The following is a 13,343-nucleotide window of genomic DNA, read 5'->3' on the forward strand; positions in this document are numbered from 1 at the left end:
GATTTTGGAGTTTGACAATGAACACATTGCAACCATGCTTGGGACGGCCCACATAAACGAGCCAAAATGCTTTACATGTCTTGAAGTATTAATTTCTTAACATTAAACATTGACTGTCAGTCTTTATTCACCTGTTTCTCGTCGTTTATCATTAAAATGTATTAAAGTAAATAGTGTGAATTACATAATGTCATAGAATAGCACATTGTAACGCAGTGTTACAACATACCCCATCTGCGCAACTGGAATTTAAAACTGGTTACTGTCTTCTGATAGTTAGCGAAGCATTAAAAAATAATTTAAACTGATAAATAACAGATTTGAGATTAAAATAATAGCAGATTTGTCTCATTTTAAATGAGTAATAAAAACTGAGATGAAAAATTTACTTAAGCCAGAAATAGAATTGTACTATGGTAAAATAAATGTTCAGCGATATCTTCAAAAGACTTTTGAATTTTGGCGCACTTTTTTTCTCTATATAATGTTGACATAGTAACTAGTAAATGCTGTAAATTTGGTTATGCTAGCATGTGTGGAAATATTTAAACCACGTGTGTTACTTTGTGCCCCGCGCTCCCCCTATAGTAGCAACTAACATCTGGAATTATTCTTGAGAACCATAAAGCTGTACGTGGCTCTCATCTAGGGGTCAGTGGCCCACTAGAAGGCTTCAGCAGACTTCTGGGTGCCTCAAGATGACTTAAAATTATAAAAAAAAAAAAAAAAAAAAAACAAAAAAAAATTTTTAAAAAAAAGACAAAACAAGCTTTGAATAGTGTTGGACAGTGTGGGGTTTTGTAGTCAAAAGGTTGAGAACCACAGGGTATAACTGCAAAAAAACAAAAAAAGTAATTTGTTTCCAGTTGTTGCTATTGTTAACAACAGTCTTTACTTTTATTCGTAATATTAATTTGATGATTTAATTAAATTCTTCAGCTAAATCATTTCAATTAAATTCTTAACAGTAAGGTTAAAAATGTTAATTAAGATGGCAACAAGTGGATTTTTGCTTATTGACAAATCATATCATATCTGAATCAAATATCTCTCTGGATTATGATCAACATGTGCGATTAGACGGACACATTCCCCACTGACTGTCATTCAAATAGAACATTTGCATCTTCTTGGACTCAACGCAATTTAAACATGCAATGCAAAATATGCTAATAATCGAGCAATCAAAAACGAATATTGGCCGATTCTCACCAGCGCTGAGAAAATGAACAAGTACCAAATTACATCGGCATCTATAAGTGACAGGTATTGCCGTCATAACCAGTTATATGTTCTTCGTCGTTTACTCTATTACCCCGCAGGTCTCCAAGAACTGTTTATATGAACACTACGGGTATTTTATTGAGAGCGATTGTATATTGTGGTCCTTCTGCCAACAGGCGTCACTGTCTGACTCTTGCTTCTGCGTGTTATTTTTCACGCATGCGCAAGCGAGGAGAAACAATCATGGCGGCGGCGGCGGCAGAGAAGTCGACGAAAGAGAAGCTTTTATCCACTCTGGATGATATTGAAGTTTTATCCAGGTTTGTCTTCATATATTCTGCATGTTTAGATGAAATAAACTTTTTCTGTCTGCTTTTTTAGCTGTTACAAAGCAGAATTATATTAAACTGCTAGTTCATTCATGAAATTCCCAGTGATTCCTGCTAACAGTTGCTGGATTAGATCATAATGGAATCAATAAGTCACAGTCTCCTTTGTCCACTCGAGTCTGCTGTTTTCACAACTGTTAACACATTATACACTAAGTTACTACTATTCACACACACACCTCCTCTTCGGTTCTCTTATGTTCTTGTTCGTGTTGCAGAGAGCTGATAGAGATGCTGGCGCTGTCCAGGACACAGAAACTGCCCCAGCCTGGAGAGGACACAGATGTGAGAGACACTGTTTGCACACACAAGTACAGACAATACTTAGGACATCACTGAAATCTCAAGAACAAGACAGATGTGTATCTGATATTTACAGGTTTTAAAATTCTGATTTGGCCTGGGAAAAAAAAAAAAAAAAAATCCTAATCCTATTTCTAGCTAAGAAATACATGAAGACAGATGTGTATCTGATATTTACAGGTTTTAAAATTCTGATTTGGCCTGGGAAAAAGAAAAAAAAAAATCCTAATCCTATTTCTAGCTAAGAAATACATTTTGCATTATCTGTTTAATTAGAGTTAGCATTAGTATTAATATTGCCTTGTGAATTGCTGTGTAGCACATGAATTGACCGGATGCTGATTCTGTGAGCAGATACTGGAGCTGTTAGTGCAGAGAGATAAAGAGTTCCAGGAGCTCATGCAGACGGCGGTGGAGCAGGGCAAAGTGCACCAGGAGATGCAGGCTCTGGAGAAGGAAGTTGAGAAGAGAGACAGCGATATCCAGCAGCTCCAGAAACAACTCAAAGAGGCTGAGCATATACTGGTAACTGAACCAATGCATGTTTATTTCAGGAACATTCAGTTACAGATCAGCATGCTTTATTACTTTACAAACCATCACCTTTTGTGCAACTTTGTAGATATTTCATTTCCAACAATAACAACTGCTTGTTGTGTTGTTGTGAGTTTGATTTGAGAAAAATCATTGGTCATTTGAAATTACAAAATTAACAAAGAGCATTACAAATGTATTTTGATTACTTTGAACTCACAACGAGGACACTTTAAAAAACAACATCAACATTGTTATATGTAATTACTATAGGAATTACAGTAAATTATGCATAATTACAAGCAACTAACCCTAAACCAAACCTTAAACATATAGTATGTTGTCAACTAATATTAACCAGTATGTATTTGTGTATTTACACTGTAACAAGGACAATTTAAGATAAAGTGCAACACACAGCTTTTTATACAAACTGTGTTTAACAATATTTATGAATCAGTTCTTTAAACTGGAAATAATTCTGTTTTCATTCATTATCAGGCCACTGCTGTCTACCAGGCCAAAGAAAAGCTGAAGTCTATTGAAAAGGCCAGAAAAGGTATTATTGTGTTATTAAAATTATGACCATATTTTCTGGAAAATAAATCTCACCTGACTATAATTCACACTAGGTCATATCTGCGTTTTGCATTGTTGAGAGGGGGGAAAAACGCTGAAAAGGTTCATCGGTGTACAAGACACTTCATTATTACTTTCTGGAGCATTATAAACACCGTAAAGATGTATTTTTAGTTTCCTTCACTCCACAAGAAATCTTTTAATTTAATGGTACTCAAATGAACAGAAATGTAAAATATAAGTATAATACAAACATAAATTATAATGGCATTCATTATTATAAAAAAAACACACACATTATAAACTCCAAGCCTAAAGGAATTTATTTAAACTGACAGTGAAAATGCACTATACAAATAAACTTGGCCTCATATATGCTTGACATTAATTTAAGCCTCTTTGGATTTTAAGTTCCAACATGTTTCAGATGATTTAAAATGTGACACATGTTCAGGAAAATACGGGAGTTCTCAGTAGAATTGATTAAGTCATAATACTGAGATGCAAGTACATGTATTTTATTTACTTCATTTAATGTATTGATTTACCATAGTATCAAATAAACACTGCTCTAGTTAAAAATCGACTCTTGTCTCACTCTTTTTGTGTGTTTTCACCAGGGAGCATCTCTTCAGAGGAGATCATCAAATATGCTCACAGGATCAGTGCCAGTAACGCAGTGTGTGCTCCTCTCAACTGGGTTCCAGGTAAACAGACAGTATTTTTTTTTCCTGTGTCCAATTCTTTTATTCGTCTCTTTCACTCATGTGATTTCCTTAGAAACATGTTCGGTTATATTTGTTCTTATTCTTATATTTGTTCTTGTTCTTATGATGTGCATGTATGTGTAGGTGACCCCCGCAGGCCATACCCTACTGATCTGGAGATGCGAAGTGGAATACTGGGTAACATGAGCAACATGCCCACCAACGGAGTGAACGGGCATCTGCCAGGAGACGCATTGGCTGCTGGGAGATTACCAGGCAGGTTCACTCTTCTGTTTCCTCCTCCGTCTGCACTCTTTTCTCTTCCCGGTTGTCTTTATCATACAAATATTGTGGTTTGTGTGTGGCCATGCACTTTTCTGTTGAAGAACAGAATGTTTCCTTGATGTTTATTTTTTGTTAATGTCTTTCTCCTTTCTCTTTTAGATATTCTAACCCCACAATATCCTTGGCAGTCCGCTGATGTTTCCATGGGGATTCTGCCTCCTCACCATGGCAACGATTTTGGCCTGGAGCCACCTGGTCATAACAAGGAAAATGAAGATGATGTCGAGGCCATGTCAACAGATTCCTCCAGCAGCAGCAGTGACTCAGACTGAGTGTGTGTGTGTGTGTGTGTGTGTGTGTGTGTGTGTGTGTGTGTGTCCACAGTAAAGAAAGTGTGTTGTCTGCATCTAGTTTCTGTGATTGTGGAGATCCAGATGGCAACATATACTGCTTTCAGGAGGACCAAACATACATAGGTCCTCTTTTCAGCAAAGCCTCATTTGCTTGGTTTTTTCATTCTCCAGATGCCTTGCAGTCATCATTTGTTTGTATAATTTTATCCCACTGGCCCCAAATGTCACCAGTGCGTCGTTTTCATTGTGTGCAGAGTGACAGGCACATTTGCATTTATTTGTAATCTAGTGAAGCATTACTGGTTTACAGTTGGAATATAAATAGCAATGTAAATACCTCTGAACTTTCAGACTCTGTAAATACAACTTTATATATATATATATTATTGTTTTGTTCATTTGACCTTGTCTGTTTTGTGTATACAGAAGGGCTGTGTAGTTTTAAAATGGTTTGTTTCCCCTGTGGAGCTGAGGTAAGGTAAAGGAATAGGTCTGATTTAAATGACCCCTCGGGTTCGGTTTTCCAATATATATATACCATGACCTCTAAAAATGCTTGCACAGATCCTACTCTGTGCATGATCATTGCTCATAGACTGTCGACTTCGATTTATGACTGCTTGCAAGACAAAACTTTTTTGATATTGCTGTAACATTCTGGTTAGGGTTTATTTGAAACTCCTACACTTTATATTAACTAATACAGTCTGAATAACTTAACATACATATGGCACTGTCTAAACCAGGGCTGTCCAAACTCGGTCCTGGAGGGCCGGTGTCCTGCAGAGTTTAGCTCCAACCCTAATTAAACACACCTGAACCAGCTAATCAAGCTCTTACTAGGCATAGAAACTTCCAGTCAGGTGTGTTGAGGCAAGTTGGAGCTAAACTCTGCAGGACACCAGCCCTCCAGGACCGAGTTTGGACAGCCCTGGTCTAAACCTATGTTTCAAAGATAATTTTTCAGTCTTGGGTATCTAAATTTAGTTTAAACCTTCTCATAAATTAATATAAAATTCTCAAGAATATCCTATTGAGACTGAACATTTAAAATCTAACCATCCAAATTTCAATTACACTTATTTGCATACTGAATATTGGTTATTTAGTTAAGATGTCTTGAGATTTGGGCACACTTGGCCCAGAATTAGCTTTTTTATTTATGTGCATCCATCAATCTCGTCCTTTCCTCATTTATTTATATACAAGTTTCTAGTCTAACTACAGTTTTATTTCAATGCACTTTTAGGCTCAGGTAGGCTATTTCCTTCAGGAAATTATCTAATTTGTATGTATATTTTTAATACTGGTTAGAAACAATCTAGACAAACTACATAATGTGCTTGAATAAGTGGTCCTAGTAAGTTAAAACACATTTTCTTTACTTTTAAAAATAAATTCTGAACTTCTGACTTAGTTTCCAATCTTAGCTCTAAAATCACTTTGATCTCTTATTATATTGCACATGGTGATTGGATTTAATGGTCCCAGAGTACCATTCTGAGCACTGAATTTATACTTTAAAAATGTTATGAATCATTTTGGTCGGGCATAGGTGCAAGTTCAGGTTGTTTAACACTGGCCACCAGATGGCGCATTAACACTAATTAGACAGCACAACTTCTTTAATCATTTTACATGGCATGAATTAATACATGTCTTGTGTTGCCATAAGATACCAGTCACATTTTGTTTAAGTGATTATTATTTATATAGTATGTAAAAAATACTGACATCTTGTCATACATGTAGAATCAGGCGAATATATGACAATATAGGCTATTAAAAATGAAATTAATACCTACACGAGTGTAGATTCAGAGATGTCAGGCATATCCTAATCTTTTCAGATGTTATGTTCTGATCCTGTATAAAAGCATTGACTGGGTAAATTCAAAGAAGTCTATTTTCAGTCTATTCACAGTTTGTGTCCAGCATTAAAATATGGTGATTCAGTGCATGGCTATTTAAAACACGATGTTAATGCGTGCAAATGTTAAGTGTACCAATAGGTGAGATAATGTGTCAGGACATTTTAGCTCTGTTCCTGCTTGTAATTAAGATTGAATTAGCTGCTAGTGAATCACACAATAATTAATTATTTCCCTTCTGTGCTTCATTAACCAACACAAAGGGAAGAGAACAAACACTTCTCACTGTGCAACTGTGTTCTCTGCTTCTGTCACTTAATTTCTTCTTATTAGCTTTTTTCTCCTGTCTATGCTCCCGGCAAGCTGTGGGGTAAACGGGGAAGGACGAAAGAAGAGCCGGGGGAAAGAATGATTAAGGCTTTCAGAGGTGAACTATAACACAGGCAGTTCAGGTGTATTGCTTCAGCTCGCAGATTTTACAAACGAACACCGCAGCCACAAACTCTTGTCTATAAACTTTGCTCAAATGTAAGGTTAATGTTTTTTACATGATCAAATGTGCAAAAAAATATATCAACAAACCAGAAACAATGCGGTCTATTTTCACGTCACACTCACATTCAACATTTACTAGTTTAAATCTACAGTACAAACACGTATTTAAATCGAGCAGACATTCCTTTTATGTCTCTTTGTTTCTCTTTCTGCTCTTCGTTCTCAACTTTGTTTAGTCTTCAATGCTCAACATTTGGCCAATATTACAGGTAAATCATCATCGGCAGAGACATTCATTTGATGACTGTATATTGGAAAGCAGACCAAAATCTTCAAAAGATCATGTCCAAATCCCATGATTATGAAAGACATGCCTGTGACATTTGGGTCAGAGACATCTCTACTTAGACGCTAGTGATTAATCACCTAGTATCCCAACCTTATTAGTTCAGGAAAAGAACTGATTTAAATTCAAGCTGATGTGATGTAACAGTTTGTACTGCTTGTTCTGTGTTCAAGACTGACTGAAATTCCCAACAGAACGTCTTAGTGTGCAATGTTGAAAGACAAGAAGATTTTTGTCTTGTGTTTTAGTAAAGCTATCTCAATATATTTAAAACAATTTCACTTTATCCTCAAAGGAAAATGGCCATTAGGTATTAGGACATGTTTTCAGAGAATGTATCTTGTATACACTGAAAGTAAGATTTAGGGATAGTTCACCCAAAAATGAATATGTCATTAATTACTCGTGCTCATAAACTAACCCCTTAATATTTTTTTCAGCAAGGAAGCATTAAATTAATTTAAATTCCTACAAAATATTTTAAATAAATGCTGTTCTTTTGAACTTTCCATTCATCAAACAACCTGAAAAAATACCACGATTTCACCACGAAAATTCAACTTTGCTATAACAGGAATACATTTTTTTTTTTTTTTAAATATATTAAAATAGAAAACAGTTATTTTAATTTGTAATATTTCACAGTTGTACAGTTAACCTCACTAAATGTTTTATTTAAATTTTCGTATTTACTAACAGCTGTTATTTTATGTTACAAGCAAATTTATTGTATTTATAAATTAATTAATATTAATAATATTATTAATATCAATGTTTAAACATCTAAATATTAATAAAGATCAAAATATAATCAAATACAAAATAAAATCAAAACAAAATCAGGTTTTTCCAACACAGTTCATAATATCACATATTTTGAAATCAAAAATAGCTCTCTGGCTGTAAGTCTCCACCATTGTCGTTCAACAGCATGTACATCAAACACACGCAAACACACACCTTGCAAGAGGGCACATAATGGCTCAGTAAATCACGACAGGGTGGCCAGTGTCTCTATGGCAATCTCTGACTCATTCCACAACATCACTGTCTTCAGTCCACCAACACGTTCCCATAATGCAACAGGAGTGTAAATGAAGTGATGATCCCACAGCTTCACTACAGTATGTAGCCTATTATATGAAATATGTGTTACGTTATATGCTTGGCGTCTTTGCACCCTATAATCCCAATGGTCCCACATTTACATGACGTATAATGCTCTTCTGCAGAATTAACAGTGATGAAAAGCTAATCTTGTTCACGTTGTTAAATAATTTGTTAGACAAAACGACTTTTAAAGACTTAGTTGCAAATGATGATCTACTATTAGGGTCTCTTTGATCACATGGATGAGCTGGGGGCATGTCTCTGCTCTCTGGAGAAAATGTGCTATTAGGGAAAACTGACTCTCTAAGGACTTCTCACCTGCTCACCATATGTGTCTCTGTCTACCCGATACTGCATCTTTAGTCTTTGTTAGTTCCATCATCAAAGTACTCAAATATAAAATAATAACAATGTTAGATAATTACCATAAATAATTATTGTAATTTACATAGAGACTCATTTAGTGTTGTAATAAAAAGTCACTAAATTATGTGAGGGGTTGATTAGGAACTCACGGGAGTGTATTGTCATCTTGTGATTTTCCATTCTTCTAGAAAGTTCTGTAGCGCTTATTTACTTTATGTAAGGGATAATGTATGGGTTGACTGTACATTATTATTACACAGCCACTAACCAAATGCATAGTAGACAACTAGGCTATATGACTGTACATTGTTTTGACTTTTACCTGTTATCTAAAAGTTTCCACTAGGCTAAGAAAAACAACGAATCCAGTTCAATGTATGAAACCATTAGTGAACAATTCTAGAGTAAAATGGATAATGAAGTCCTCTGAGACATTGTTAGTATCTTTTATACACTAATATATTTTTATAAATATATTTTGAATGATTTTATTTCTGTATTTTCCTTTTTTGTATTTCGATAAAGTTTTAGTAATTTTATTATGTCTATGTTTTTACTCATTTATAATTTCAGTTTAAATTGTTTTATAAGTTGAATTAAAAATGAGAAATATTGCCTTGCAACTAACTGAAAAATAATATTTTATATTTATATTTTCTTTTATTTCAGTTAACGTTTATTTTAAGAAATGAAAATGTTTTAATGGTTTTAATAACCTTACCTTGCTGTGAGTCAGAGGTCATTTTCAAGACAATTGATAACTAAAATTCAAGATGGCACCAGTTGCGTTTTATAAAACGAGAGAGCGCGATTCCGTGGAGTGATACCGTTGACATGAAAGTAGCCTCGGTTGCAGTTACCCGTATGCACAGCCAGATATACAGTGTTGCCATTAACGATAAAAAAAATATTAGTAAATATATAACCTCTAAATCTCGCGATTGGCCGACCAGCCAGAATTAAGTATAATTGCATAATAGGCATAATTCTGAGAAGGGTCTGGCTGCAGCCTTGCACTTGCACTCTCAGACTTGCACTCTCAGACACTTGCGCTTCCACTAGCAACGTCACTTGCAGTCTTTTATTTTTTTATTTTGTTCTATTTATTGATTACTTTTTGTTTGAATCTCTCAACATTTTACAACAGTAGCCAGGTGGTGAAGACAAGAAAAAAGGAATTAAATTACAATGTCACTTGCAATCGCAACTTGCACTCTGCGATACCTGCGACGTCACTTGCAATCGACACAAATCGTGCGTGTTGCCAATGGAGATGACACTGTGGTGGTGATTAAACGATTAAAATGAATTTAGTACTATAACATACAGGGTCCTGCAAGAAAAAGACAATACCTGCAAATCCGTGGCCACAGAACAGCAGAATATGAATGCAATGCACAAAGACTCTCGTTAAGCGTTTTCACGCTTAATGTGGCATAATAACGGACTAATTGGCAACACGCACGATACGTCGCAGGTATTGGAGAGTGCAAGTGGCGATTGCAAGTGACATTGTAATTTAGTTCCTTTCTTCTCGTCTTCACCACCTGGCTACTGTTGTAAAATGTTGAGAGATTCAAACAAAAAGTAATAAAAAATAGAACAAAATAAAAAATAAAGACTGCAAGTGACGTCGCTAGCAGAAGCGCAAGTGCAAGTCTGAGAGTGCAAGTGCAAGGCTGCAGCCAGACCCTCTTGATAATTCTCTCCTCTTATCTGTTTTCACATGTTGGACCCTTTGTGATGTGTACACACAACCCTGCACAGCCCAACATGTCGACTTTTGGTGGAAAATTAACTGAAAGAAAATAGCGGCATTAACTTAACATCTCTCATCTGGGCCTTTCAAACTCCTTCACAAGACCTTAGAGTCCTACAAGTTTTATGTCATTGGACTGTTAGGTGAGTTAAATAAGCCTACTGACTAATATGTTAATAATATTTTTTTGAATTGACAGAACTAAACACCTTTCTCCATATTTAGATTTTGAATGTGTCTAGACCACATAAAATGTGTAGCCTATTATCAATGAATGTTTTATGAAGCAAAAATAATGTTTGCATTTAAGATTGTGCTTAATGAATATTTACATTGCATGAACTTGGGCATTTTGATACTGAAGAAATCAAACCAAGGTCTAATTAACCAAGTGCCTTTTATCCCTGTCACCAATCCTGTCCTTAAATATAGTCTTTACTATTTTAGTCTGACAAATAAATGTTTTAACTTGGATCAGATAATAAAAGCTGGTATAAGGCAGCTGGAGAAAAGGGTTTAGAAAAATGGATTTGCTCCTGTCAGATTTGTACAGAGGTGTGAGTGTTTGTTTTGTCCGCTGAGAGCAGCTATGGCTCTTTCCCCTCACCATACAGTCTGTCTGAACATATTTTGTTTCCCCCTGATATAACAAATGAGGATCTGTCCACTGACTCCACTCTGTAACAAACTGTTAAAGACTATGGAGAATGGCCATCTCTGCTTTCTCTCCTATTTTCTGTCTTAAATACACAAAAACATGCTGAAATACCAGGAGTGGGCATGATTCAGAATTACAAAATTGGCAGTACAGAATTTAAAAACTCTAGTTCATATTGTGAATTTGAATTGAATTAGCCACAACACACATGAAGTAGAATTCTATTTTCAATTTGGAATAACAAGAAGTGGAATTTACTGTCTCATTTCCTGGTCAGTAATCTGTTTGTCCATAAGGTCTATAAAACCTTAAAATTTGAAGACTTTCAGCTTTTATCATAATGAGTTTTCCTTTTATTGATTTTTTTTATTCAAATAAATTAATTTTAATTGTGCTTCTACTTCAGTTCTAGTTCCTGTGTGCTACTGCAGTCAGGTAAATGAGCTTCCAAAATTACCTCTTCAACATATTGCCTATAATTTCATTTTAAATAAACTATATAAAGTTTGGGATGCATTTTAAATTAATCCAAAGTGACAGTAAAGACATTTATAATGTTACAAAAGATTTACATTTCTGATAAATACTTTTAAGACATATTCAAGAAAAAAAAATGTTTCATGGTTTCCACCAAAATATTAAGCAATCGTTTTCAACACTGATAGTAATAAATGTTTCTTGGACAAAAAAAAGCAGCATATTAGAATGATTTCTGAAGTAATGACTGCTGAAAAATTCAGTTTTGCCATCACAGGAATCATTTACATTTCAAAATACATTAAAATAGAAAAGAGTTATTTGAAGTTGTAATAAATTTTCATAATATTACTGTTTTACTGTATTTTTGATCAAACAAATGCAGCCTTGTGCATAAGAGACCTCTTTCAAACAAAAAATGTTCTTTTTCTTTTCTTTTGATTATCTTGTAGTAGTGAGGACGCTTATGCGCAACAATGTATCCTGTTGAAAGCGGTTGACTGCAGTGCTCTGATACTTTGTTAAATTCAGAGTGCTTTTATCTATTTATAATCTAAATAATTCTGCCCTTGAAGATACATTATACGAACATGGCTCGATTTAGTCTATGCAGCATCTCTTTCTTGGAACAATCGTTTAGGAACATTTTTTCCTGTAATGAACTCTTACAGACAACCAGATGAGGAATTGTTTTTTTTTTTGCAGAGAATTTAATGAAGGGAGCCAGAGCATATTTTGGCACAGGAAGAAGTGTTGATTCAAAGTTGCCATTCATCTTCAACTCGTTTCTCAATTTCACAAAGGTGTCCTGTCCTGATAGACCATTAACAGAGAGAGAAGATACATTCAACTGCAAATAAAACGATCTGACCAGACAAAGCCACGCTGAATAAAGTTCCTCATGCTGTTTGTGTGCAAGTGTGTGCGTTTATGCCTCTTGGGGCAGCGATTGTTGATCATCAAACACTGATCTCCAGCAAAGACTCATTCTTTCTGTCTGCAGTCGTCGTCTTATCAAAATGCTGGCAGAATGCTATGCCACAGTTATGATTCTGAATAACATGTCATTTTGAGTACATTGTGTGCAGCAGTGATAACGCATTACTCGGTGTGGGATGGTATTAGGGGAGTGCATGTGTTCTACAGACACACATACAATACATATTAATGCACTCTTGCTCAAGCAGGAAAATTTGTGTCCCTGTCAGAAAATATTAATATCTAGATGAAGGTATTTACCCTGTAAGGTGTTCGTGTGTGTGTCAGCGGCTTCAAGCTGCTTGAACAAAGCTCTGAAGAGCACTAGGAGTGCCAACTGGTCTTTACTTTAATTTGCACACAGATATTTCATAAATGAAGGCAGATAGTGTCTGGATTGATCATTAAATGTAGAAATATCTCAATGTCTTTCACACAATAAGGCCAGTGATAAACTTACTCAATAGGATACGTAACGTCTGGACAGAAAGAGGGGCTTTTCTCTCATCCTTTTCTTCTTTTATCATGACGGATAATTAAATCTTTTCTGTCCTTTCGCTTTTTTGGTCTGTTTTTCACACTGTAGTGAAAGCGTGAAGACAGTGGGTTGTTTTCGAGCTTGTTTTCCCCTTTAGTCAAAATCATGAATGAAAAGGCAAGTGTTCTTATCTGCACAGAGTGAGCAGGGGATGAGTCACCTCTATTGCACGGCTAAAAAGAGAGAGATGGCGGTGACTTGGGTTTATTAAGGATAACATGATGAAGTCCGTCTCACATGGCCAGAAGAGAAGGAGAGAGGAAATATGAGGAGGGGAAAAAACCCTCAAGACAATGAAAGAGACTGAATTCTGCACATTGTCTTCAGGCAATGAAGTATATTTTTTCTGAGGCAGAGATGATTTTCGGAAT

At 35.4% G+C, this 13,343-nt stretch overlaps 1 protein-coding gene across 1 annotated transcript; it reads left to right on the top strand.

Annotated features, from left to right (window-relative positions):
• The first annotated feature begins 1,384 nt into the window (after positions 1-1,384).
• LOC107673119 (mediator of RNA polymerase II transcription subunit 4) lies at positions 1,385-4,737 on the top strand. Its single transcript, XM_016466590.1, has 7 exons — positions 1,385-1,544; positions 1,832-1,898; positions 2,271-2,441; positions 2,952-3,009; positions 3,650-3,736; positions 3,881-4,012; positions 4,181-4,737. Exons 1-7 carry the CDS (start codon positions 1,444-1,446, stop codon positions 4,351-4,353), a joined length of 789 nt encoding a protein of 262 aa, XP_016322076.1. The 5' UTR covers positions 1,385-1,443; the 3' UTR covers positions 4,354-4,737.
• The last annotated feature ends 8,606 nt before the right edge of the window (positions 4,738-13,343 follow it).

Source organism: Sinocyclocheilus anshuiensis, unplaced genomic scaffold (assembly GCF_001515605.1).
Source record: "Sinocyclocheilus anshuiensis isolate Anshui unplaced genomic scaffold, SAMN03320099.WGS_v1.1 scaffold496, whole genome shotgun sequence".
Classification (NCBI taxonomy): domain Eukaryota; kingdom Metazoa; phylum Chordata; class Actinopteri; order Cypriniformes; family Cyprinidae; genus Sinocyclocheilus; species Sinocyclocheilus anshuiensis.